This window comes from Nicotiana sylvestris, chromosome 1, assembly GCF_000393655.2.
Source record: "Nicotiana sylvestris chromosome 1, ASM39365v2, whole genome shotgun sequence".
NCBI lineage: Eukaryota > Viridiplantae > Streptophyta > Magnoliopsida > Solanales > Solanaceae > Nicotiana > Nicotiana sylvestris.
Genome location: NC_091057.1, coordinates 134398951 through 134425395, shown reverse-complemented (window position 1 = coordinate 134425395; position 26445 = coordinate 134398951). Strand labels below are relative to the sequence as shown.

The window sequence follows — 26445 nt, the reverse complement described above, 5'->3', positions numbered from 1 at the left end:
TTGAACTTCCTCACCAACACCAGACTGTATATAACCTACAGTGTGCAGCTCCTCATCCAGTTCATGCAGGCACCTAGAGATGCACACTTAACTTCAGCTTTCCATCTTCTTAGATACCTCAAGACAGATCCCACACTTGGGATATTTTTCTCCAATGATACTGATTGATCCATTCTGCTTACTGTGACTCTGACTGGGCATCATGCCCTAACTCTAGGAGGTCTGTTACTGGTTATATTGTTCTGGTTGGAGACAGTCCCATTAGCTGGAAATCCAAGAAACAAAAAACCATTTCCTTGTCCTCAGCTGAAGAAGTATAGGTCCCTCAGGAAATTAGTTGGGGAACTGGTATGGTTAATCAGATTGTTTGAAGAGTTTACGATCCCACAGTCTAGTCCCATTACTGTTTTTTGTGACAGTCAATCTGCTATCCACATTGCTCACAATCCTGTTTTTCATGAGCGGACAGAACACATTGAGGTCGACTGCCATTTTGTAATGAACAAACTTCAGGAAGGCCTGATCTCTCTTCAACATGTAGCCACTACTGACCAATTGGCTGACATTCTTACTAAAGCACTCACAGGAGTTAAACATAATGTTGTTCTTGGCAAGTTGGTTGTGAGATCCTCCCATCCAACTTGAGGGGGGGAGGGGGGTATTGAGATATAGTTAGTTAAGCAATTTTGTTTCAGTTAGTTAAGTTAATTGTAATATGTTGATTCATCAACTTTTACATTGTAGATTGATTTTATTTTCAGCTATATATGTTATACACGTGTACATATATACACATGGTAATAATGTGAATAGAATGAGAGTTACATTTTACAATTTCTTCTCATTTGCTCTGCTCTCAAATATTTCTCCTTGCTCAAAATATTTTGGAACCTCCATTGGAGCTCCTCTACGAGCTCCATTCCTCCTTCAATCTGACAATCTCGATAGTATAGTTAGAATATATTAAGTTTCTTTTCAATATCTAGTCAAAGTCATTTTTGTTCATGTGTTTCTAGAGTTCGATCTAGGAATACCACTTAAATAACTACAGTCAAAGAGTCAAGGAGGTCAGAAAGAAAAAGTCTGAGGTTAGACCAATACGACATATATCTTGGTTGGGATTGACATAATCTTGTATATACTCTTTCTTTTCTCAGAAGAATTCTTATTGTACTCTATATAAATTAGGGTATTACTACTATCTATTTTCTTCAATTTACTTTTTGTTTGTTCGTCAAGTCAAGTCGTTGTTAAGGGTGTGTTTGGCATAAATGTGATGTATAAGTGGCATACACAAGAGGCATTAGTCGGTTCAATGAATGCGTCTTATAAGTTGCATATATTAACGCGATTTATAATTCGAGTCATCTAATGCAATTATAAGTCGCATACACAGTGTGCAATTAACAAGTCGCACCAGCCAAATAATTTATGCGGGATTTATATGCGGGAAAAGCAAGCTATCAGAAAGGAAAAAAGCGATAGCTAAACAGAGGAACAATTGGCACACTTCAGTCGACGCCGGAATAAATGTCGGCCAATCTCCCAATTCTTCCCAACACCACCTCAATTCCCGCCACCAGAGATAACCTCTTCGCCGCCGTAGACCTCGGCACCAACTCCTTCAAGCTCCTCATAGTTTGCGCCGACCCTTCCACCGGCCGTTTCCTCACCCTCGATCGGTTTAAGGAAAGAGTACTCCTCGGCCTTGATACTACCACCACCACTACCTCCGCCACTATCTCCACTGCCTCCCAGCTACGCGCCACGACAGCACTTCGAAAATTCCAGAATCTTCTTCAGTCCCATCGCGTTCCTCCCTCCCATTCCCGCCTCGTAGCCACTTCAGCTGTTCGAGAAGCTTCCAATCAATCGCAATTCCTTACCACGATTCATGAAACCCTAGGCCTTCAAGTTGACGTACTCTCCGGTTTCGAAGAGGCCCGCCTTATATACCAAGGTATACTTCAATTCCACCCCGTTCATGACCGTACAGTTCTTACAATTGACATAGGAGGTGGCTCTACTGAGTTCGTAATTGGAAAAGAGGGCAACATTCTGTTCTCCATTTCACTAGCGTTGGGGCATGTCACTTTAACTCAAAAATTTCCTGAAATTACAGTAATGCGGGAACATATTAAGGGAATAATCCGAGCCTCGGGTTTGAACGGGAAGGCTAAGCATTACGATATTGATAAAGTGATTGGTTCATCAGGGACGATTAGGAATATTGAGAAGGCGATTTTCCATGGCTATGCAAGTAATATGGAGGGAAATGTCGGCATATTTGAGGAAAGCAGGAGGGATTGGAGTTTTACAATGGAAGAATTGAGGGGCTTAGTGGAGAGGTTGAGCGAGGAAGAGAGAAGAGTTGGGGGGAAGGTTCAAAGGCAGGGCTTTTTCAAGAAGAGGTCAGAATTTATTGTGGCAGGGGCAGTTTTATTGGAGGAGATATTTAAGGAACTTAAGATTGAGGAGATGGAGGTTTCTGGATATGCATTAGGGGAGGGTGTGATTGCGGAGAAGTTAGGGGAGGTTTTTAATCACTATGATCCGAGGGCGAATGCGAGGTGGAGGTCTGTAGTGAGGCTCGCGACAAGGTTTAATAACAAACAGCGCATGAAATCTGCTGCGTTGTGCTATAGTGCTGCGAAGGTATTTGATAATTCGGAATTGGAAACAATAAGAAGTTCACCATCTCTGGTTCCATATTTAGGGGGGAAATATTGTTTTTGAGATGATTTTCTTAATGTTCTTGATGTAGGAGATGTTAGATGGTTTGAGGAAATGGTATGAAACAGGCAATGGTTCTGATGGGTTCGTTGTATCCTTGGAGGATAAAGATCTTGAGTATCTCGAGGCAGCTTGTTTGCTTCACAAAATCGGTCTTTATGTTGGTAAAAAGGGCTACCATAAGCAGTCTTACCATATTATAATGGTATGTGTTTATTTCTCTACTCATAAGATTCAGATAAATTTCTGTGCCATTGCATGTGAAGGAGTTTAGGTAATTTTTGTGCATGTAATGTTGCGAGCATAAAGTGACAAAAAGATTTGATTGGTGTATTTGCGTGTAAGAGTTTCAAATGAGTAGCATTGCATAATTATAGCTGTGTCATGGCCTGTTTGGTTTATATTTTTGAAACTGATTTTGATGTGGAATAGTGATAGCTAGATAATTTAATAAATAACTTTCACTAAGATGATAGTCATTTTTGAGAAAGGCGGTTTTTTAAACAGTAACGAAACATTAATTGATTATAAAAAAAGAATTAATTAGACATACTGATTAAATCGGCTGAACTAATCCAAACCAAACAGGCCATAGTTTCTCATATGAAAGATAGAGATATAGAGGGATAGATATTCTGAGGCCTCTGTCATTGATTGATGATTAAGTTATCTGGATTCAGCTGATTCAGTCCCTCTTATCTACCTTGAGAAATAGTTATTCGGAGTGCCATGTAATTTATTATGACAAGCTTAACTACTGTGCAGAATGGCGACCATCTGCATGGTTATAATGATGAAGAGGTTAAGGTATGGTGTCTCCCTTATTTACTCGGAATAAGATTCAGATTGAAAACTGATGGCATTTTCGTCAGTTTCCAGTTAATAGCTCTACTTGTGCGGCGCCATAGAAAGAAACTTCTCAAGTGTGATCATGTTGTGCTTGAGGAATTAACAGAAGAGGTATCATATTGTGTTTTGACCAAGAGCTATCTTAACTTTTTTGTGCTATAGAGACATACACTCTCTAACTCCATTATGGGTGTGTATCTGGTATGCATACGTTCAGTTTTTAGCAAGTTTTGTTAACTTTGAAGAATCTGCTCTAAGTACCAACTCCCCTAACGGATATGTCAAACTTTTAGCAATTTTTTGAATATATTTTGTAGATATGCACCAAGTACCGACACCCATATCAGTAAATTGACATGAATAAGACAAATGCAGATACCATGTTAGCATAGATGGAAGCTCTTTTGTTTGTTTGACCCTTATCTTTCTACCTTAGATGAGAGGGAAATTCAGAATTCTTTGTGCAATTCTACGTGTATCTGCTTCAATAGAACAACTTCAGCTGGTCAACATCGACAATGTGGAATTCTCACATACCTGTGAAGGATTTAAATTGGTATATAACCTTTACAGTCATCCTTATGTTTCTCTTCCTTATATCTTCTAGGAACCCATGTGATTCTGTTCAGTTGATCTCTTGTGATATAACTTCTTAATGCTATAGAAGGAGGCGAAAATGCCTCTGACATTTTATCATGTGTTATATCTTCTGTCGATCTGATATTTTCCTCTCAGTGGCAACAAGTCTTGTCATCTGAAGGTACATGATATGTTTGGGTCATTGAATCACATTTGCTGCTTTTATTCTTGATCCAAACTTTTAATTGTTAGACAACAATCTCAATTCTCAAAAGTTACTTGAGGTGGAATTTACCTTTTGAAGGCTAATTTTTATTTTATTATCGAGTGATGCATAACTGTTGTTGAGGACATAGTGGTTCAGACGAGTGGACCATTTGACACATTTGCTCTACTTTATTTTGGTAAACTATATTATAAAGAAACGACGAAGAGAACATCATCATCAACATCCTGGTTACAAATATTGGCACAAAATAAATTCTATATACCTAGATGCTACTAATCAATTGGACTCAAAAACACTAATATTGACGAACTCCAGTTTGTCTAGGATGAAAAGTGTGACCTACTCCGAAGCACCTCTGATTTTAGCTAATTAAAGACACAGGTTTAACCTCAGCAATCTAAGAATTAGCTTAGCTGCATGGAAGTTTTTCTCCATGTGCTACAACCCTTATGTATTCATGTAAATAAATTTGAGCTGGGACCAATATTAGATAATTAAAATTGTTTGTAGAAGTAAATGCATACTTATTTTCCTGACAATGCTTCCTTATAAGTTTAAGCATTTGCATTGTCACGTAATTTACACCACAAATGCTGTAGGTGCTTGAAGCAGGAAATTTGCCCTCCCCTGATAATGTGCTGCCATCAGTGAAAGACTTTGAGGCAGAGCTTGGTAAAGAGTTGGAGCACTTCAGAATGGTAATGAGCAGTGGCCAGCATTCTTTTTCTGCAGCCTATACCAGAATTTTTTGATGGAATCTTGGCATATATTCCTTATTCTTTTTTCCAGTTTTCCATAGATTATCATGCCATATATTCATTTATATCACATGTTATACATTTTATTAGGTGTTCCAGGAAAGATTGTCAATTGCTGTCACTTCAAGCACTTTACCATAATCTGGAAGAGATGTTAGGAATGGTGAGATGCTTTTCTAGTTACTAATAAATCTCTAATGTATGTTATATGCACACTCATACACACATAATATACACATAGATATAGACATAGACACAGACACATACACGGATACTTCAACTGTTACAAGCAACAGTTAGTTACAGTATTCTAGTGAATAGTTGCTGGATGGAGAGAGCAAAAATTGTTGCCTACTTCCGAGCAAGGGAGTTGGAATATAATGTACTTTATCTTTTATTTTTGTAATTCTTTTACTTAAGTGTAATTTTCTTATGTAATCTTAGAAAATCTATGGTCTGGTTATTATCAGCTTTAAGTCTTTAACTGAAGCAGTATACATATAGAATAGCACGTCTCTCCTCCCGTGTTCTTGCTTTTGTTATGGCAGTTAAATTATGTTGATTATAAAGTGGAGAACAATGGGTTGTTTAGAACAAGAGCTTGGTCTGATTTCCTTTCTGGCAGTAAGTTTGTTTTATATTTTTTTCCTTTTCCTTTCGATAAGCTTGATTTGACTCTAAAACAGCAACATCAATTTGCTGATGCATTTGTCCCTAACTCAAGGGCTGATGTGTTAAGTTTGTTTTATGGATTCTCAAATATTGTGCTTCACAGTAGCAGAACTAAAAACGAAAAAAAAAAACTGAGTTTTTTCGGTTTATCAGTATTTTATTTTCTGCTCTGCGTTACATTGGAATACATGAAGAGGATAGCAATCTCAAAATATGAAATATAGCCTCCACTGACTTTCTATTGTCTGTTGATTTGGGAATATGCCGAACGAGTGAAATCTGGATAAAGGGTAAGTGAAACTGTGAAGTTAGTCAAAAGTAACAGGAAATGTAAATATAAAGACAGGAAAGGGAAAGGGTCTTAGGACCATCCAAAATAATCAAATCCTGATAGGACGTTCCGAGTATTGGAATGCTGAGCTTGGCCTTGGCTAAACTTTGAAATCTTAGTGTCATAATGCTTTTTGAATCTTCCTAGCCATTATGTTAATGCAATGATTCTTTTCAAGAAAAATGTACTTGTTGAATGGCTTCATCTTGACGAATAAAAGGATTCAACTATTTAGTAGAATCATGTTTAATTTTAAAGAATATGTGTTTATGGTTAACTTCATAACATAATAGAACATACAATTTTTCGTAATTATGCTAAGATGGTATTTAGGCTTATAAGTTGGTTTAGCTAGCTTATAAGTTATTTTTGGCTTATCTTCGTGTTAGGTAAAATCAAACATGCTTATAAGCTAAGATAGGCCAAAAATCATAAGTTGGTCATCCCACTTATCATTCTTAAGCTTATAACCACTTAAAGTTTGACCAAAACTGTTACTAACCTAGTCCATATACTAGTCTGAAAATCTGAGAAGTATTAAATCTTTCTACTATTATTCCTTATACTATAAAAATTGACATTCATTTACTTGTTCAATTCAAGAATATACTCTCCAAATTAACAAATGCATATTTCACTAATAAACTTCAAAATTCAAACAATTATTTCAACGTTTATTTTAAGTTTCAATTAATATTTCATCGTCAACTTGTTTCTTGTGAAAAATATAATAACAGAAAAGGGCATCAACCTCAATAGCATTTCCTTTGAGACAAAAAGGCTCTTGACTTTACGTGATTGTGAAAGCCATCTCTTTTGTCTGAATTCTTCTAGCTGTGTCTCATGCAATATACGACTATAATTAGTTAAAATGTCACATCAACAATACTATTAATGACATAAAATATTAATTCTGGAATATACCCTCAAAATTCTTTGTGAAATAATGAAGAGCTTGAAAGTAATGGATAGAAAAAAGCAGCCTTTCTAATTGTGGTAAGGGCAAAATGTAGTGTCCTCCTCTTTCCATGCATGAATAATGACTATGATGAATGATGATCAAACAATTTTGTCCGCAGCCTCCAAAGTCACTATCCAGAAAATTGTTTCAGTTTACTATATTTGTACATTTGGCATGAAAAGACTACGAGAAAGACGCCTGGAATTAACACTAATTAAACCATTTGATTTGGAAGCCTCTCAACCGAGTACAATATGGGCTAAAGGCTTGTTTGTTACCTTCGGTAAAAAGGGATATTCTTGAAAGAAAGTTTTGTATTAAATCTCCCGGAATATTAGTCAAATTATCTAACAAAGAGTTAGAAAATCTTGAATTTACAGAATATTAGTCAAAATATCTAACAAAGAGTTAGTAAACTCTGGAATTTACATATATTTCTTTTTTTGAAAAAGTACACATTAATGTCAAGAAAATAAAAAAGAAATCCCTAACTTTATCTTTCAAATTAATCACTCCATACCAATTCAGGTGACGTTATTTCTATCTTGGTAGGGGTGTACATGGATCGGGTTGGTTCGATTTTTACCAAAATCAAGCCAAACCAACTATATCGATTTGGATTGGTTCGATTTTGTCGGGTTTTTCGGAAATTTTGTTACTTAAATATTTTTTCAATCTTACTTTGTTAAATAATTTATAAGTAAATATATGTTTAGTAAAATTTTAAAAATTACAAACATATTATCTATTATAATATTCTTATGGGAGAATTTTTTTAGTAACACATGAAATTATTTTTTTAGTCGTCTCATAATAATGTTTCGTTGATGTACATTTTCAAGGTTAACCGAATTTAGTAATTAAACATAAAAATTATTATGATACCTAAATAATAATAACCACTTCAAATTCGAAAAAAGATATACGAATTTAATATTTCTTGATATATGAATATGGAAGAACAAAGAGATTGATGCATTTCGGTAACACTTGATAAAAAAGTGATCATATAACCCATTATTTAATAAATATGGAGTACTTCATATGCTATTAAATATTATATCTCATAAGAGAATCCCAAAAATTTCTAGATATTTTTTTAAAGAAAATTCTATATAAAATCTTAAAAGTATATATAAATTATATATTTATATGTCTGTTTGGTTCGGATTTTTTTACTCAATACCAAATCAAATCAAACCAAATCTAGTTGAGGTTTTTAATCGGTTTGATTTGACTTTTCGGTTTGGTGCGATTTTCCATTTCGGTTGGTACACTCCTATATCTTGGGACGGCCACTAATATTTGATACTACTCCAACAAATACTATTGTTTTAAAATTTTTATGAGTTTTAAAAATTTAATATTCCTTATGATCTAAAACAGTGTAGTGGTTTTATCCTCAGATAATTGTCACCCACCCAAAGACTTTTAATGAGATTTAAGAAATATTTCAAATTTTCTTTGAAAGATTTGAAAAATGAGTGAATTTTTTGTTTGAAAAATATTCAAAGAGCGAAATCAAAAAAACTGTGTAAAAATATATACTACAATTACTTAAATACGTTTGTATCGCAAGAAAAGCCAACGGGTCAACATGTCAGATTTTACTATAATTACTTGAAATACATTTGGATAACATCCTTTTTTGATTGGGTATGACTTCAACTATTCCGCAGCCCGTCAATTAGTTAACCATCAACATATTTTAGCTAATGGTTTTATAGTAAATATACCGAGTTATCGCTACAAATCTCGAGATATTAATACAGCAAAGAATGAACAAAAATCTAGAGCTATGATTCAAAATTTTCTCGATTCATCCCCTCGTGAGTAAAGCTGTCAAAACGGACCAGCCCAGCCCAATCCAAGTCTCGTGGGCTTTTAAATTTGGCGGGCTAGGACGAGCCGGCCTGCCATTTGAATGGGCTTTAAAATGGCCAGCCCCAGCCCAAGTCTCGTGGGCTTTTAAATTTGGCGGGCTAGGACGGGCCTGCCAGCCATTTGAATGGGCCTTAAAATGACCAGCCCAACGAAGCCCTAAGAGGGCCGCGGTGTTAGGGCGGGCCGGCCCTTCAATTTTTTTAACAAAAAAAAGAATTCTTTAAATCCTTAAATATTTTTCGTGACATAGTCGATTAATCAGGTAAACAACTTCTATTTGCTTAGAGCGTACAAAAATGTTAATATTTGATGAGTAATTTCGTAATTGAAATGCAAATTCTCTATATCTCTTGTTTTTTTTTTAAAGTTACATAAATATTTTCTCAATACCTTTCTTTCATTTTCCTCATACTCAGAGATTATTTTAATAAGTTTATATGCTGAGGTTTTTTAATGTAGGATTAACATCATTTGTTGATTTCATCATTATAGTCCATAAAATTTTAAGATTCTTGAAATTTGCTAGTGGTCAATTTTTTATTTTTTTTGTATTAAAACTGATCTTTATCTATACTGAAGAGTAGTTTAAATATTAATAATATATTAAAGTAATCCAAACTGATCATTGGACACTTAAAGTAATATTTTCTTTTGAGAAAAGATTTTATTGGCTACCTATGACTTTTCGAGTTCGTTATTAATTAAGCAAAGGAAAAACTAATTTTGTCATATTACATGCATGTCAAAAATCTAAATTCTAATTGATATGGAAAGGTAAATGAGCAATTTAGGGCTGGGGAATGAGGATTATAGTTAATAATTTTTTTTTACTTTTTACTTTTTTTAAATATTAAATATTTAATAATAATTAATTTGAATTTAATTAATTTTTGACCCACGGGCCGGCCCAGACCCAGCCTTGGTCAAGCCTCAAGGGCCAGCGAGCTGACTTGGGTCGGGCTTATAAGCCTCAATTTTAAATGGACTAAAAAAATTATAGCCCAATCCTACCGTAAAAATTGCACGAGGCGTCCTATTTGGTTGCCCCTATTTAACCTATATCCATTTTAAAAAAAAGTTTTACCTGTACCCAATTTTTAAACAATTTCAACCCCTTTCTCTTCCTCCTCCTCTTTTTCTACTTCTATTAACAACTAAAACACACTATTATTATTTCTCTAATACTACAACCATTCTCAAGCAATGGCTTAAAGAAGAAGAATTCATCCTCAACAGAATCGCCGCCAAAGAAACCCAAATCGATTCGGTCCGCAACGAAATCACCCAGCTCTACTGCATCTTTTTTCTCTTCCACTCCATTTCACTTATGCTTTTATTTAGTGCCTCCTCGAAATGGGCTTCTAAAACTGGGCTCTGCCACCGTTCTTGGATTCCATCTTCGTGTGTCTCTGCTCTATTCTCTGGGTATCATTTGGGTTGTTCGGTACAAGACAGATACGGAGAGTCACTTAGAGAAACTGTTGGAGAGAGAGAAAGAGGACGGGAAACTATAGGCGGTGGAGGAATTGAAGAGAAAAGGAGTGGAGTTCGCCGGTTACAAACAAAACCTTCAGCTCTGAAGTTCGTCAGTTACAAATAAAAACTTCAGAGCTGAAGTTTGCCAGTTATAAAACAAAAATTTCGCAAGTTACAAAAATAAAAACTTCAGCCCCGTCTACTAGAATGCTGAAGTTTTGCGTGATTGTCTTTGCTACTTCAGCCTCGTATGCTAAAGTTACGCGAAAAAATGGGTACGTTTGCAATTTTTTTGCAAAGCGGACACAAATTAAAACGTGACTCAAAAACGAGCATATATGCAAATGTCCCAATACTACCTAAATAGCGGGATAAGTTGGACCGGCCTCACCGGCCAAACCCATTTTGATGGCTCTATATTACCAAACCATTTGACCCTTCACCCATCCCTAACGGTCGACGATCCGGTTGGCTTCGGACCGATATAACACGTCACTAAGAAAGACACGTAGACCTTATCGGGACGAGAGCAGGTAAAAAGTCCAAAATAACCCTCCCTTTCATCCTTGCCTATTTGTTGTACCTCTCGTTCAGTACAATCACGTACCCTGCGCATAATAGCTCGCAGCAGTCAGAGACAGACTGAAACAAAAACTAACAATAAACCACAGATGGAAGAAAGAGAGTAAACACACACATTTGTCCTCTCCCATTTTTAGCAAACAAAATCTTTTCCTTTCTTCTCTTCCATTCTATTTATCTTCATTGCGCCTTTTTCCTAGGGCTTTTTTCTGATATTTATTCCCTAGCAAGTACTTTATACCATTCAATTCCATTGAAGAAAAGTTACAAAACCTTAAATTGACTTTTTTTTTTTGGGAAAAATACACCGACATTGTTCTTATTATGTGGCTGTGGCCGTAGAAAGAAAGAGAAATCACGGTAAAGTTACTGGACTTTTTTTGTTGCTTGTTATTGAGTACTCTATGAGACAGTGCAACTTTCGTATTTATACTAATAATTTTGGCCGCAGTGGAGATTGCTATTGAAGCATTGCTGAGACGAACAACAAAAAGCTCGTTTTGGTGAGTGTGTAGGTTCGTTTTCTGCTTGTTCGTTAAACGAAAATTCAAGAACCGGTGAGTCATGATTAGTTTCATTGATGTGATTGCTTTTAAAAGAAAAAAAATAGATGTTGGAATTGTGGCTGTTGTTTTTATTTATTTCTTTTTCTTTTGTTCGATTTTTGGTTCGTATAGAGAGATTTTCCTTAGAACTGTTTCATTGATTGACTTGTATAGTACAAAAAAAGTTAAGCTCTGCTTTAATGCTTGTTTAGCATGTGCAAACTCTCTCGTGCGATGATTAATTATGTGTTTGAGTTTTACCTCGATGGATGTTGTTAACTGATAGTTTAATTTTTGTTCTTTATTGATCCAAGTTTGGATCCTAAAACTGTTAGAAAAAGAGAAGTCAGAAGAAAAGAAAAATAATTTATTGGAAATGGTTTCCACTGTAGGATGATTTGGGGAAACAACTAGTGGAAGTGCCTCGCTAGACCAGTTCCAGAAAATGAGCTTATCTAGATAAATTTAATTGAATTTAATGTTAAATTTCTACTTGTCTGCTTGGTTAGCTTCTCCAGTTCAAGAGAGGTAAAGGAGGCAAAGAAGAGAGAGTCAAGGAAAAAAGAAAAACTAAAACAAAAAGCAAAATAGAACTCTCTAGACGTTAGGTACCAACTGGGAATTTAAGGAAAGAATGTTAAGGTACACCTTCTTTATGCTATGAATAGATATTGGATGAGGTATGATGAAGAGAAAAAAATGGAGTTATAACTTGCTTAATCTTTATTATAATTGGCTAAATTGTAGGTAATAAGAGATGAAGAGTGAAGAAAACTCTATGTAAAACTGTCCAAATTTTGAGCACCAACTGGGAGGTGAAAGAAAGAGAAGGAGAGCGACGGGATCAATTTTGTCCAATATCCTCACCCTAGTCCGAACATTGTCTCCAAACATAACTAGAACCTCCCCTACCATTATCTCGCATATTCTTTTCTTGCATATTTTCTTCCACTTCCAGACATAATAAAAGCAATTTTTCATGGAGATGTGTCTCTTTGCTTTAGTGAAATCTTGGTTCCATAGTAGGTCTAATGGTTTTACTGCACCACCTTGAAGTTCAAATAATACTAATCCTTACCTCCTTAGTTCCATGTCTCTTGTTATGCTGCTCTTTATCACATTCCAGTTTCATGCTTTCCTTTGGCAGTGTAATATTGTTGCTCATGCTGTTACCTTCTGTGATATCTTGAGCGGTGGCAAAGGTTCCCTTGTTTTTTTTTGGGGGTGGGGTGGGGGTGGGATGGGTGGGGGGTGGGGTGGGGAGAGTGGGGGAGTGGAAACTAATATTTAGGTTAACACCACTAAAGTACAGATGATTTTATATCTTTGTAACATTTTAATAAGTGTTAGTTAGTTATGTCTATGAGTTTGTTTATTCCCACATTGGAATAGGAGTAATATGTACTATGTAGAGTATAGCTATGAAATAGGACTTCTTGTGTTATATTGTGAATATAATATCAATAATATTCTTTTCCCGTGTTAGTTCTCACATTAAGGATCCCCCTCTTTATTGTTGAAGAGTCAATTTAAACAAAAGCATTGAAGCATAGTTTTAAATTTTGAAGTCTTTAAGTTTGATCTTGAAGCATCTTTTCTGGCTGCCCTTTGATGAAACTTGTGAATAAAGGAGCATCTTGATCTCTTACATTTAATTTAACTAATTCCTAATTAAGATTTCTGAATCAGGGAGCATTACTACTGATAGGTTCTGTCTAACTTGGGAAAACTTCTTTTACTACCACTTATTTCATTTTTGTCGATTTGAAGAAGCAAATTTATCTTGAGCGGGTGATGTGCCCTGTAATCATGCTTTAATAAATCCTATATCCTGGTACATACAATGGTTTGCAGAATTTCTTGCTGAGGTATTGTTGCAAACGATAGGCTGGTTGCTAGAATAATAATGCTTATGATGGTGAAACTTTCTCCTTCATATATAAGATCTTCGAATTCCTATGTGTTTTTAAGAATGGTAAGAAAGGTTTTTCTTCATTGGATGCGTCAGGTAGGAGGTCAGCATGAATCTGTTTAAACTGATCTAAAGCATCTTGTAATTGAGCAAGGGTACATTCTATTAGATTACCAAAACACTGATAACTTAGGGTCTTTTTCACCTAAAGAGGCTGTTACTTGTAAATAAAAGAAAATTAAAAAGGCAGTTACTTAGTTCTGCAAAACTTGACATCTATGATATTTGTCAATTTCACCTAATATTTATCATTAGGTTTGAGTGAATTCTTTCATGTAAGCATGAAGAGAAAAGGTCAATGTAGTGCATACTATGTACTTTCAACAACTTCGTCTTATAGAACCAAAGCAAGGGTATCCAGAATCATTGTTCCCTTAGATCCTTATATCTATGTTCTTAAATCTAATATCCATATTCTTAAGTTACCAAATGTATATTTCTTATATACACCGAAATATGAAATTAACTTGCCACTAGACATGAAAGGGTTGGAAGAGAAACGCAATGAACTTCTAGGTGTGGTTTGTTACAGCATGATGTAATCGTTTGTAAAGAAAAACACTCCGCCATGTTTTTCCCCACTCAGTACTCAGTGCACTGTAATTATTAAAAAACAAAAAGGAAAAAAGAAAATAGAAGAAAATACAGTCAAATGGCTCCTCTTATTGAATTTTTCGGTAGGATAAAACTTTAAAGACAGAACTATCTTTCCTCCTTTTTATTTTTGTATATGGGGCACAACACTAAGTTTGTCTAGCATTAAAAATTTGAATATGCTGCACAGCACTAAATTTATCTAGAGTTAAAATTTGGGAGATGCAGCACTTAATTCAGAAAATTCCAGTCATTTTCTTTATGCAACAAACACTAAAATTTCCGTTAAACTTTGTAAAGATGCACAAGGTTCACTATTCATGGGTTTTGGCATGGAAGGATGATGAAGTGTCTTCTTTGGTCCATTCCGTGTGCTTTCTTGCCTTGCAAAATGTATCCTCACCATGATGCTTCTAGAAAGCATAGCAAGGTTGGTGTCTTTCCCTTTTTACATATGTTGAAGCATAAAATGCATTGAAACTCCTTAAGTGGTTTCTACCCTTTAAGGTTGGTTTCTTTCTCTACCAAGCACTTCCTCTCAAAATCTTTTCTAACCACCTTCCTCTTTGACTAATTTGTCCAAGAGGCCCTTTTATGAATTTTATCACTAAAGAGTAAACAAACCACAACATAAAGGAAAATGTAAAAGCCTAAAGAACAAAAGAAGGAGAAAGAAAATTTGTGCTCCCATCTCCAAAGTCACTTTCTCTTACTCAAATTCATGCTCTCCACCCCAACTACCCAACGACCTTCCCATAAGATGAAGGAAGCCATTTAAATTCTACCTTATCAAAAAAAAAAAGATGAAGGAAGCCAAATGAACAAATATGGACAATGGAAGAGCCATGCTTCCACCTTTAGTATTGCTCTCACCCTAACAACCTAGCTACCTTCCGTCCAACCATTTTTTTAATAAACATATGATGTGGTTTAACGATTGTCACTCTCTAGCCGAGGGTCTATTGGAAACAGCCTCTATATTCCCAGGGTAGGGTTAAAGTTTGCGTACACACTACTCTCCCCAGACTCCACTTGTCGGAACTCACTTGGTTTGTTGTTGTTGTTGTTGTGGTTTATCGAATGTGTGTGGGTTAGATGCACATCATGGGTTGGAACTTTGTCGCAGACAAAAGCCTAGTATTCAAGTGAAAAACGTAGAGCAGACCCATCATCTACCGTGTTTCAACTGCGTGCCATTGGCCCTCGGGGATTTCTCAGTTATAAAAAGAATATAATGTGGTTTCTAGGGCAAGATATGTTGAACCTCTAACTAATCCATCGAGCACTTGCTAGTTGCTACCTCCCATCGACACAGGAATCGACAACCCTGCTCATCATAACTTATGCAGATGAGAAGAATTTACTTAGTGTTACCTTCTGTTGAGATTCAAACCTTGCTTTTCATTGTTGTCATTCCACCTCTTTGACCATTAGGTCACCCTCTTGTTCTTCCTAGACTTATTTGAGAAAGGTACCTTAGAAATAGAAGATTGCTCTTGATTGGTTTGAGGCGCACCAAAAAGGGAATTTTTTTTTAATAAAGTAAAAATAAGTTTCATTGATACATGCATCAAGGGGATACAATATTACAAAGTCAGGTTTAACTCCTATAAAAAACTTAAAGAGCCAACAAAGTCAAAAAATTGATTTACATCTTTTACATCACAATGACTGCTCCAACTAAACAAGTTCATTAAACATCTAGTTTTTATGGAAGGAATAGCAACTGAAACTCCCTCAAAGCATATTCGTTTCCTTTTCCTCCATAAATTCCAAATAATGCAGCCTGGTTTAGATTACCATAGTCGTCTTTGTGATTTCTGCACTTTCTGACACCAGCTGACAATGGCATCCTTCAAGCTGTGTGGCATTACCCACAGCAAACCAAAAAGAATCATGAACATGTCCTGGACTTCTCTAGCAACTTGACAGTGTAGGATCCGGTGTTTGGATTCCTCCATGGCTACCGTCATAAAAAACATCTATTGCAAAGCTTGGACCCCCAATTAGCTCATTTGGTGAGCTCCCTGCCTTCCACATTTGAGGTGGAGGGTTCAAACCCCATCATTAGTGTAAAATCCCTTCCTCTTTCCCGCGCTCTTTTCCCTAATATAATAATAAAATAAGCCCCTCGTCATCAGATTTTCTTGAGTAAGACACGCTTCGTCATCAATATCCAGCTAAAACAGGCTCCATATCAACTTCCGTGGCCACATTTCAATTATATAACCAGTTTTCACCAACGCGTCGTATCCTGTCTTGACTGGGAACACTCCTCTGCAGTCAATTGCCCATCTTATTTTTATCTGTCTTTGAGAATTGATATTAGCTTGTTCCAGCATGCTCATTAAGGCCATTAGAGACTCTAAGCCCTAGTCTTGATAATTTCTTCTGAGTTGTATGTTTCAATAGTTATTACTTCTATGTTCTGCAATCATGGCATCTGGAAATAAGGCAATCTGATAGATACTTGGAAGTTCTTCTCTAAGGGTATCAGTACCAAACCAGAGGTCTAGTGATGATCTCATTGTTTCATCATTCTCCATCTCAAACCTAATTTTGGCACTCACAACAATTAGAGAAAAGGAGAAAGATAAAGATGGGTAATTGCGGAAGAGACCAAATAAAGACAATGTGATGCAAGTAAAAACAAAGGGGTTTCCTTAAAGGTCAAGCGTCCCTTCAATATTTTTTTACCCTAGGTTCAGAGAGCAAACTACAGTTCCCTCCCCTAGGGCCAAAGCTTTACTCCGCGAAAAGTCAATGTTAGAAGTAGGTATAATGAGAAATCAATGAGGCAAAATATTGATTGGTTAGCTTTTAAAATAATAATAATAATAATTCATTGATGTGGTGCAAATATTCTGGTATACACAGAAAAGTGGAGAACATATAATAAAACATAGTTCTCTACAAAAAAATGCCCAGTCAGTCATGGTAACTAGAACCTCGTGGGTACACCAAAAGCTTAATAAAGAAAAAGTTTGCTCATAGTTTGTGCAAAAGTATTTTCCACTTACTCAAAAGCTCTCCTATATCTTTCTCCTCATAGTATCCACATTGGTGCCAAGGAGCTATATCCATACTCTTACTTATTAACCCCAAAAAGTGGCTTGATAATTTTTGTTCATGAGTAGTGTAATTCTGCTACGTGACTGACAGTTTATTATTCTCATCCTCTTTGTTTCCCATGAAATGCTTTGTTGATTTGATAATATAGCTCTCGAACTCAAGGCTTGCAAATCCACTGCTCCAGCTACTATGCCCAAGTCCAGGTACTCAGTTAACAAATAAAGCCCCTAACCATACACTGTAAAGTCGTACCTGAGTTCATTGAATATGTTCTTCCTTTATTTTTACCCATATACTGTAATTATATTGAAGCTTTTACTCTGATTCTTAATAAAGTCTAGGCTCAATAGAATTAGGAGAAATTACTGCATGCTCCTAGTGGATCAATTATGAGTATGACAGATTTATTGTTTGTCTTGTTTGTCAAAACTTGTGCTTGTTGTTGTCTTTCTTACAGGGGTTCATGCAAGAATTTAGTTTAATTTGAGCTAGAGCTATAAACTATTGACAGTCTTGGTTTTAACTCAAAAAAGAAAAGGAATAATAAAAGAAGAGGGTGTGTATATATGACTTTAGTTTGGCGATGTTGCTGCTAAATTGACTAGCATTTTGGAAAATGATTTTAGTACAGATAGGGCCTGTTAGTTAATTTCTTATGAATCCATGATTAGGTTATATTTATAGAGAATCATATATGTTGTACTTATTTTCTAAGTGTACCAGGAACTTTCCTGCCAAACTAATAAAAATGTTGCTTTACCAAAAAGAGAAATGCCATTAGGTTGCCTAAATTTTCTTGTACAGCAAGGTCGAATGTATTGCTTGTTATGTACTACAATATATATATATATATAAAAATGATTTTAGTACAGATAGGGCCTGTTAGTTAATTTCTTATGAATCCATGATTAGGTTATATTTATAGAGAATCATATATGTTGTACTTATTTTCTAAGTGTACCAGGAACTTTCCTGCCAAACTAATAAAAATGTTGCTTTACCAAAAAGAGAAATGCCATTAGGTTGCCTAAATTTTCTTGTACAGCAAGGTCGAATGTATTGCTTGTTATGTACTACAATATATATATATATATATATATATATATATATATATATATATTATTTTGATTGTTTACCCTTCCTCAGTGTCCACAATTATTTGAAGAGTTGGTCTCTTGCCGTAAGGTCATTCTTCATAAGATTGCCAGTTTCTTTTGGATTGCATTTTGTTTGTTCCTGTCTCGTCCATTATCTTTGACTGATAGCTTTACAAGACTTTCTTTAATGCAAAAGTCATCTTCTTGCAAAAAAGCAATTATGTTCATAGGAATTGGGACATTGTGGCATCTAGCTTATAGCATGCAATGGTATTTGAGAATGTTTATTCTGCCCTTTCATATTAAAAAATGCAGGTTTTTTCTACTTCTGGTTTCTTCAACTTTCTACCATGGGTCTGAATGGAAAACCTTTACACCTACATAGTCGAAATAAAGTTCAACATCCCTTGGCTGTATCCAGGCATGCTTTCGGTGATCTATCCAATGTTTCTCCAGTGGTTTTTCTCTACCTCTTAAAGGAATGCTATGTCTATGGTAAAGTTCTTCCCCACAATGTCTCTTTTATAAAAGATGCTGTTTGCTCCAAGTTATCATTCCATCAGTTTTAGGAACTCTTTTCTTTGAATACTTTGTTTGCAATTAAATATCTGATCATTCTTTTGGTTATTTCTTTGTTTTCTTACCCAAATGACAATTGAACCTTTTTCAACGTAATTATCAATTAATTTAGGATTTGACAAATCATTTGTTGGCTGCTTCATATAATTTTTTTCCTTTGAGACGACTTTCTTCTTTCAAGAAATTGAATCATAACAAGGAGGGGCATGAGCGACAATCTGATATGATAAAGAATAGTGTTGAATTGTCATCCTACCTCTGCTCCTCTTGTCAATGACAATTTTTCTATGCCTGAATAACTACACAGTCTCAAAGACCATTTAAATCTTTCAGACTCCAAAATGGAAGAAGAAGAAGCGAGCTTGACCCATGAGTTTTTGTCATCATTCTCTGAAGTTGTAGTCAAAAACACCATGTGAGATATGCTTATCAGCAACTGGTCCACCTTGTAGATTTAACCTCCCTAATGATGTGGATTAGTAATAATTAGTTAAAACTTGGATTGGTATTAACTAGTTAGAATTGCATTTGGGGTTGAAGTGATGCAATAGGCACTTCATATCAGCAAAATGACTGTGCCAGACCACTGTGTTACATTGTGTTTTGCTTTCGATGTCATGAATGATTGAGGCTTGATGCGAAGTGCCATAGACACATGCGTAAAGAACATTGGGGATATCATGCATATGACATGGAAAATGACAGATGGGGAGAAGTTGTGGATACATAAAAGGAGATAGATAGAAGCAGCTGTATATATTGAATTAACCATTTCCACTCCAGTGGCATTCGAGCCAATGATGATTTTAAGTGGACTATACAAGATAATGTAACTGTAGAACTTGATAATCAACAAAAAAATTATTTATTCTTCAACATCTTTGGCTATATGAAGTATGAAGATCTAGGTAAGATATTTGTGTTCCCACATATCAAAAAGACTTCTATGTACTCCTTCCATTCATGCAAAAAGGAGTCGATGAGTACTATTACTATCTTCTGTGCGTAGGAAGTTCATGAGAATAGTTTTTGAGATGAAATAGCAGGTTTATCCAGACCCTACTTGTGGGATTTTACTGGGTCGTTGTTGTTGAAATAGCAGGTTTATGTTGCAAGAGAACAAAACCTACACGCAAGTCAGTTTTTTTTTTTTGACAAGGTAAAAGTTTATTGATATGGTACCAATATGGTGCAAAACAGACATGCCAGTCAACATATTAAGTGATATTTCATGGGATGTCTTTGGTGGGTACTGGGTAGAGACATTGGCTTAATTCTTTCATTAATAACCATTGACTAGTCATTCGTTGCCAAATTGTTAGAAATATCTTAAGCTTTATTTCCTAAACCCAAAGCAAGATTTTAGGGAAGTAAAAGGAGCAATATCTCGAAATCATATTTGTTTTCTTCTATGGATGATTACAGTGTAGCTCAATTTGATAATATTTGATCATGATATTTTTTCTCACATAAGTTATTGTTTTACATAGGAACCTGCAAGGCGACTGCTAAGTTTCGTGTTCTGCAACAGCAAGTGTTTGAATCTCTGTGCAATGATCCTCGACCCGGAGCAGCCATCTTTGTTGCTCAGTGCCTGTACGTGTTGCCTATATTTGAGTCACACTGTGATGGATTCAGTCATTTGATAATATCTGCTCTTCGTCGTTTCCTGAAAGTGGGAAATGGCATGAAAGGTATATTGAAAGCTAAACTATTGGCTGCCAAATTGTTTCTGGCTATTGTTGATGGAACTCTGGTTCATGAAGAAAGAATCCTAGTCAAAATCCTTGAACTTTTTGACGTCAGTCTGTCAAACATAGAAAAAGCTATGTTTGATACAGATGAGAAGGATCAAACATGCCAGGAGATGGCTAAGGTGTTGGTTGAACAATATATTCTTAGGTTAGTAGAATCCCAGTCATACATGACCGCAGTTTCTTTGTTGGAACACTTTTCTATCCGGGAGTCTGGGGAATCGTTTCTGCTTAAAATGATGGAAAGCCAACAATACAGAGCGGCAGAAAAGTGGGCAACTTTTATGGGGAAGCCAATCTTGTGTACCCTTGTCCAAGAATATGTTGACAGAAAACTGCCAAAGCATGCTTTTGATGTTATAAGGCAACACAATCTTCGGAAGGAGTTCCCAGAAATATATCATCAATACAAAGAGAGGCAAGTGGATTCGTCCACTTTTGTGTGGCTTAGCATTTCAGCTATATATATATATAAATTTTTTTCCTATGAATAGTGCTGACTGTGACAGTATTAATTTACAGCAAACTGAAGAAACTAGCAGAACAGGGTTGCTGGGATGTTGCAGAGGCGAGAGTGAAGGATGATCCTCAACTTCTTGAGTACTTGGCAAGTACATAGCTACAATGACTCTTGTCGATTTCTAATTCATTTTAGTGCTATTAAATTTGTTATCAATTGTGCATATTCTTGTGTTGTTGAATTTGTTGTCCAGATATGAGTTGTTACTTGTTAGTAGTCTTGAGAAGTGCTACACATAGAGCCTGACATATAAGCTTCAGATTCATCTCATAAGTATATTAGTCCTCATCAGTTTATTGTAATCTGATGAAAAAGAGGTGGATTTTGAATTAGAGCAAGGGCATGCTAAGACATTTCTTTTCGTGCTTTCGATCTGCTTAGTTTAAGTAAAGATTAAAAAAATAACAGATAGGCAAAAAGGCTTTACAGAAGACCGGAGGGAGGGAGGTTGGGAGCGGGCTTACCTGCTTAACCGCACCCTCCTATCGTACCTATATAGCCTTTAGATGTTGAACTTATTCCTTAGAATTTGAATTCTTTTGTTTTTGGGCTGACACTCGGAGACTAATGTTCATGAGAGACCAGTTAAAAGTAGCTCGTAACTTTGCAATATGTGAACGTGCAATATCACTTGAGTAAAAACTTATATGTGTTGGCTTTGTATCGTTTTTAATAAATTTTTCATGAAAAAGGTTTATTTGGCTATGGAAGCTGGTTACATGGAGAAGGTTGAGGAACTCTGTGAACGGTATTCCCTTGAAGGTTTCATAAATGCCAAAGGTACACTGGATCCCTCTATTTCTTGTTAAGTAACCAGTCTAAGCACTTTAAGTTTTTAAATTTAAGCACTAATGAGCTGTATTTGCTGACCTCTCCAAAAAGTATTAATCTGCATAAATGTTGAATCAATATGAACTAGAGCAAATTTGAGTCTGTTAAGGTTGCCTTTGACTATGCTTTCTTCTGCTGCAACCCTTGCATTAGATCTTTGCTGGGATTCTCTTGGTACAAAGTCTATGCTTTTGTTATCGACTATGTTGAGGAGGTCCACCCGACTATGGTTATTCTGAAATGATGCGACTTTAAATGACACGGGAAATTTACTAGCTGTTCAACCAAGAAAGTGATTTAAGAGGTTGCAGATCCATGAATACTCGTTCAAATGTACAACTAAGTGATTTCATTTTATTGTTGTTTGAGAAGTCATTCTGGTTGATTCTAGAAATATTTGACTTTGCATGTGGATCTATCAGTTTCATATCCACAATGGATTTAAACCTTTTAACTTTTCACTTCATAACTAGGCAGAACCAATTGATTGTGAAGGACCTGATATCCATGAATCTGAGAAACCTTTCGCCAAGAGGATAGATAATCAATTGGAAGTGGTTTTTCAGACCTAGAGAAGTGGGGCTAAGATTTGAAAGGTGTAGTAGTTCCGGCTAAGCAAAAGAATTATTCTAACTTATATTCATGCCTTTTAATTTCACAAAAGAGATGGAGCCCGAGATATATCCACTAGTAGCTGAGACATGTGCGACAAGAATGAATGTCTAACATGTTCTCTATGAAGATGTTATGTCTCCGAGTTTAAGAACCTTTCATATATTCATATGCACTATTTCTGAGTTCTTCGGAGTTGTTTCCAGTATAATTTTCTTAGGCTTTCATTTAATAAAATGCTGCCTATTATGTTTCTGGACCTGGTTGATTACTTTTTTTCTTCTAATTATTTCTGGATGCTGGCTTGTGGTTTATTTCAAAGTTGCCAGTTCCGAGTAAATTATTGTTTTGTCTAACTCCTACTTTATTCTTACTTGTACAGCGCTTGAGGCAAATTTTCCGAAAGACCGATACTTGCAGCTTGATGAATTGTCAATAAAGGAAGTAGTCTGGGTAGATGAAGTGAATGGCTTGCATGATGCTACATGCCACATTGAAGAATGTAAAGTTGTGGGCATTGATTGTGAGTGGAAGCCTAATTACGAAAAGGGAAGCTCATCTAACAAGGTGATTGTGGATCAAAGCTGAGTACTTTTTTTAAGTAGTGGTCCTTCCCACCTCAATATCAAAGCTATTTTATTTTTAAAAGGGTGGTGGTAAAAAAATTTGATTCCTCATTTCTCACAATCTAAAAAGGGTGGGGCAGCCCGGTGCACTAAGCTCCCGCTATGCACGGGGTCGGGAGAAAGGCTGGACCACAAGGTTCCCCTTCTTTCTCACAATCTAAAGAGGGATCTTGGACTATACCAGAGTCAGCTTAATCTACCCAGGCAAAGTGAAGATATTTATGTTGATACATATCTTCCTAACTAAAGTACCACAACAAAGTAGTTACTTCTTCCCTGAAACATAATGGACTTTGCTTCTCTGTCCTCTTCCTCCCTCGGGGCTGATAAGAAAATGAGCCTAGAAGTTCAAAGACCAATTCATAATAAGTTGCGTTTCATGGGTTCGCTCATGTGACAAAAGAAGTATGCATGTGAGTAAATCCCGTTTTCTTCTCTTTTCTTTTGTTCTAATCTATTATTAACTCATAAGGCTCTGATGTCATTATTAATTATGGGTCATGAATAAGTTCTGGGCTATGTTTCCTGGTTCCTTTTTTGTTTAATTTTTCTCCCTCTGGAATCAGGCACAGTACATAATTTGGTGATTCATCCATCTCTTTATTTTGTCTAGGTAAAAGAAGGTTCCGAGTTTTCCATTGAACTGATTTAACAACCCCTAGCTAATATGGAAATATGAGTGAAAGTTCCAATGTTTTGAGTCTCTCGTGATGAATAAAAGGGTCTGTCTAGTGAGTACGCTTCAATGCTTTTCTGTGCATTGTATCTGCTTTTTTTGTTTTTTAAATTTGATGGTGAGAATTTTGGAGCTAATAGGATATTCGCCTTTTGTAATGGCTGAGTAAAGATATGATGTTCTCCATCAATGTCTTCTCAGTCTAGTCTGGTTTATTGCGTTCTTTCCCTTCATTTAGAAACGAAAGCTTTATAATCTTTAACTTGAGTGTCCTTGTTGTTAGGCATGATAGAGAATATGTTAAATATGACCGACTCCTTTGGAGTGAAGAAAATGCACGTTCAACAGTATAATAGCTTTTCTATTTCCCCCTGCAACAGGTTTCTATCATGCAGATTGCTTCTGACAACAAGGTTTATATACTTGATCTGATAAAGTTATATGAAGATGCTCCGGATGTATTGGATGACTGCTTAACCCGCATATTGCATTCAACAAGAGTACTGAAGCTTGGTAAGAGAGAACATTGTCTTTTAGAAGATAACAACAACATTCTTTTAATTTGCTTAAGCATTTTCCTGCTTAAAGGTTCATTACACCTTTTATGCTCCAAGAAAGAAAACTCATTGATTCTCATGGCTTCTTTTCAATTTTTGCACTACTTATATCGAACAGTATGCATTCATTAAGGGGGAACGCTGATATAACAATATATTTGTATGGAACACATTCCTGCTTTTCTTTGGTCTACCAGTATATTTTCAATCTGTAAACTCTTGCAGAGAAATTTCTGCAGTCATAATTGGGTATTTTCCAGGTTACAACTTCCAGTGTGACATGAAGCAGCTTGCTGGGTCTTATGGACAGTTGCAATGCTTCAAGCACTACGACATGCTACTTGATATCCAGAATGTGTTCAAAGAACCAAGGGGTGGTCTCTCTGGTCTGGCAAAGGTAATTGATACATGGTTTCTGCATTCTTGCATTGTCACATCACACACATGTGTGAGTGTGTGTGTGTATATATATGTGTGTGTGTGTATATATATATATATATGTATATATATGCAAGATACAAATTCTTGTTTGTTCTTTAGTCAAAAGAGATGCAATTTTTATAAGGAAAACGATGAATAATTCTACTCCATGTTTTTTTTTTGGTTTCTTTCTGGATACAGAAAATCTTGGGCACTGGATTGAACAAAACAAGAAGGAATAGCAACTGGGAGAAACGGCCTTTAACTCAGTTTCAGGTTTATATGATATATGTTTATACGTTTTATTCTATCATGGATAAACAGGAAGTGCTAGTGTGTGGAAAAGCTTCCAGCAAATGAAATGTATTTATTTTAATCGTCTATTTTGCTGTATTTTCTAAAGAAATGAGATTAAGAAGCTGGTGACTTTGTCCTTGTGAACTGATAAAATCTGATGTTACCATTCTCCAAACAAAAAGGTGAATGATAAGATCTGATCCTTGTGCAGGTAAATAGTGATTTTGGCTTATGGTTCTGTATTATTTGATAGTAATACCTCTTATTTCTACGGTTGTACAGCTAGAATATGCTGCTCTTGATGCTGCTGTTCTTATTCACATATTTCGTCATGTTCGAGACTATACACAACCTGCTGGTGACCGTTGTGGGCTTTCCAAATTTGAGTGGAAGTCTCACATTGTACGAATAGAGTACCTCTTCCCTCTTCTCTGTTTTTTTTTACTCTTAAGACATCTATTCTCATCAGGCTCAGTAGGCATTCACTGTATATTACTACTACTATTCACGTTAACTTGTGCTTAATATTTTTGCAGGTTTCTCATATTGATAATTCAAAGATTTCAAAAAAGGAAGCTAAAAGACAAAAGGCCAAAACTGCTAAAGCTCCACAAAGCATCAAATCTAAGGAGCTTTTTGAACAAACTTAAACTTAAAGCTAGGAAATATAGTTATGATACACCTCAATTTTACTCTGTAAGTATTTTTCTTCTGAGGACATGTTAACAGCTTAAACTCTTGCTGGTTTGTGTGTATATAGAGCAGCATAGCATTAGTAGAAAAATGCTACTTGGTAAAGCTTAAGTTGCTAATTTTTGGTACTTATTACTAGCTTCTGTGCGTATACTTTAAAAAGGGAATCTAACCATGATATTTACTCGAGGCAAAAGTAGGTTGATTTTATGAATGAGATATGCTAAAGAATAAGCTTAGACTTCAGTTGGTAGTAACGTTTTTGGTCCGAGCCATTTTTCATGTCTTTCAAGTTTTCGAGTTTGTTAGATGGCTTATTTAGAGGATCTTTTGTGAATCAACCGATCTTTGCATTTGTGGTAATGACGCAGTTACTGTCTATTGAGAACCATTTTGTTGCTGGTTGAAAACTATTTCCAATGGTGTACACGGACTGTTGCACAGACAGCGTCAACATATTGTTGCAATTCGTCTTAAAAATTTGTTTATACAATCTTAGAATTTGTCTCTAATAACACCTATAAGTCTCCCAATTAACGCACCAGC

The 26445-nt window shown here is 35.7% G+C and overlaps 2 protein-coding genes across 12 annotated transcripts; both read left to right on the top strand.

The window, feature by feature from the left end:
- The first annotated feature begins 1421 nt into the window (after positions 1-1421).
- LOC104231693 (uncharacterized) lies at positions 1422-5731 on the top strand. Its single transcript, XM_009784732.2, is given in 9 exon segments — positions 1422-2219; positions 2221-2261; positions 2264-2655; positions 2765-2938; positions 3499-3540; positions 3613-3693; positions 4019-4138; positions 4990-5088; positions 5239-5731. Coding segments are annotated over 9 exon segments (1689 nt in total). The 5' UTR covers positions 1422-1530; the 3' UTR covers positions 5290-5731.
- A 5344-nt stretch (positions 5732-11075) lies between these two features.
- On the top strand, positions 11076-26037 carry LOC104231694 (uncharacterized). 11 transcript variants are annotated; one of them, XM_009784734.2, is made up of 14 exons: positions 11076-11414; positions 11506-11557; positions 14466-14595; positions 17386-17440; positions 18650-18829; positions 20404-21085; positions 21190-21274; positions 21880-21967; positions 23013-23197; positions 24313-24445; positions 24750-24886; positions 25111-25185; positions 25489-25608; positions 25743-26037. In XM_009784734.2, exons 3-14 carry the CDS (start codon positions 14506-14508, stop codon positions 25854-25856), a joined length of 1944 nt encoding a protein of 647 aa, XP_009783036.1. In that variant the 5' UTR covers positions 11076-11414; positions 11506-11557; positions 14466-14505; the 3' UTR covers positions 25857-26037. The 11 variants fall into 11 exon arrangements, with proteins under 11 accessions (XP_009783036.1, XP_070024240.1, XP_070024261.1 ...); XM_070168139.1 differs by having other exon boundaries at positions 11506-11569; XM_070168160.1 differs by having other exon boundaries at positions 11506-11611; positions 18756-18829.
- Positions 26038-26445: the final 408 nt, after the last annotated feature.

Bases quoted from the DNA above. Each gene is read 5' to 3' on its own strand.
- LOC104231694 (XM_009784734.2), top strand. From the start codon at position 14,506: ATGATGAAGTGTCTTCTTTGGTCCATTCCGTGTGCTTTCTTGCCTTGC. The intron at 23,198-24,312 runs GTGATTGTGGAT...CCCCTGCAACAG, and splicing joins AGGGAAGCTCATCTAACAAG to GTTTCTATCATGCAGATTGC. The intron at 24,887-25,110 runs GTAATTGATACA...TTCTGGATACAG, and splicing joins GTCTCTCTGGTCTGGCAAAG to AAAATCTTGGGCACTGGATT.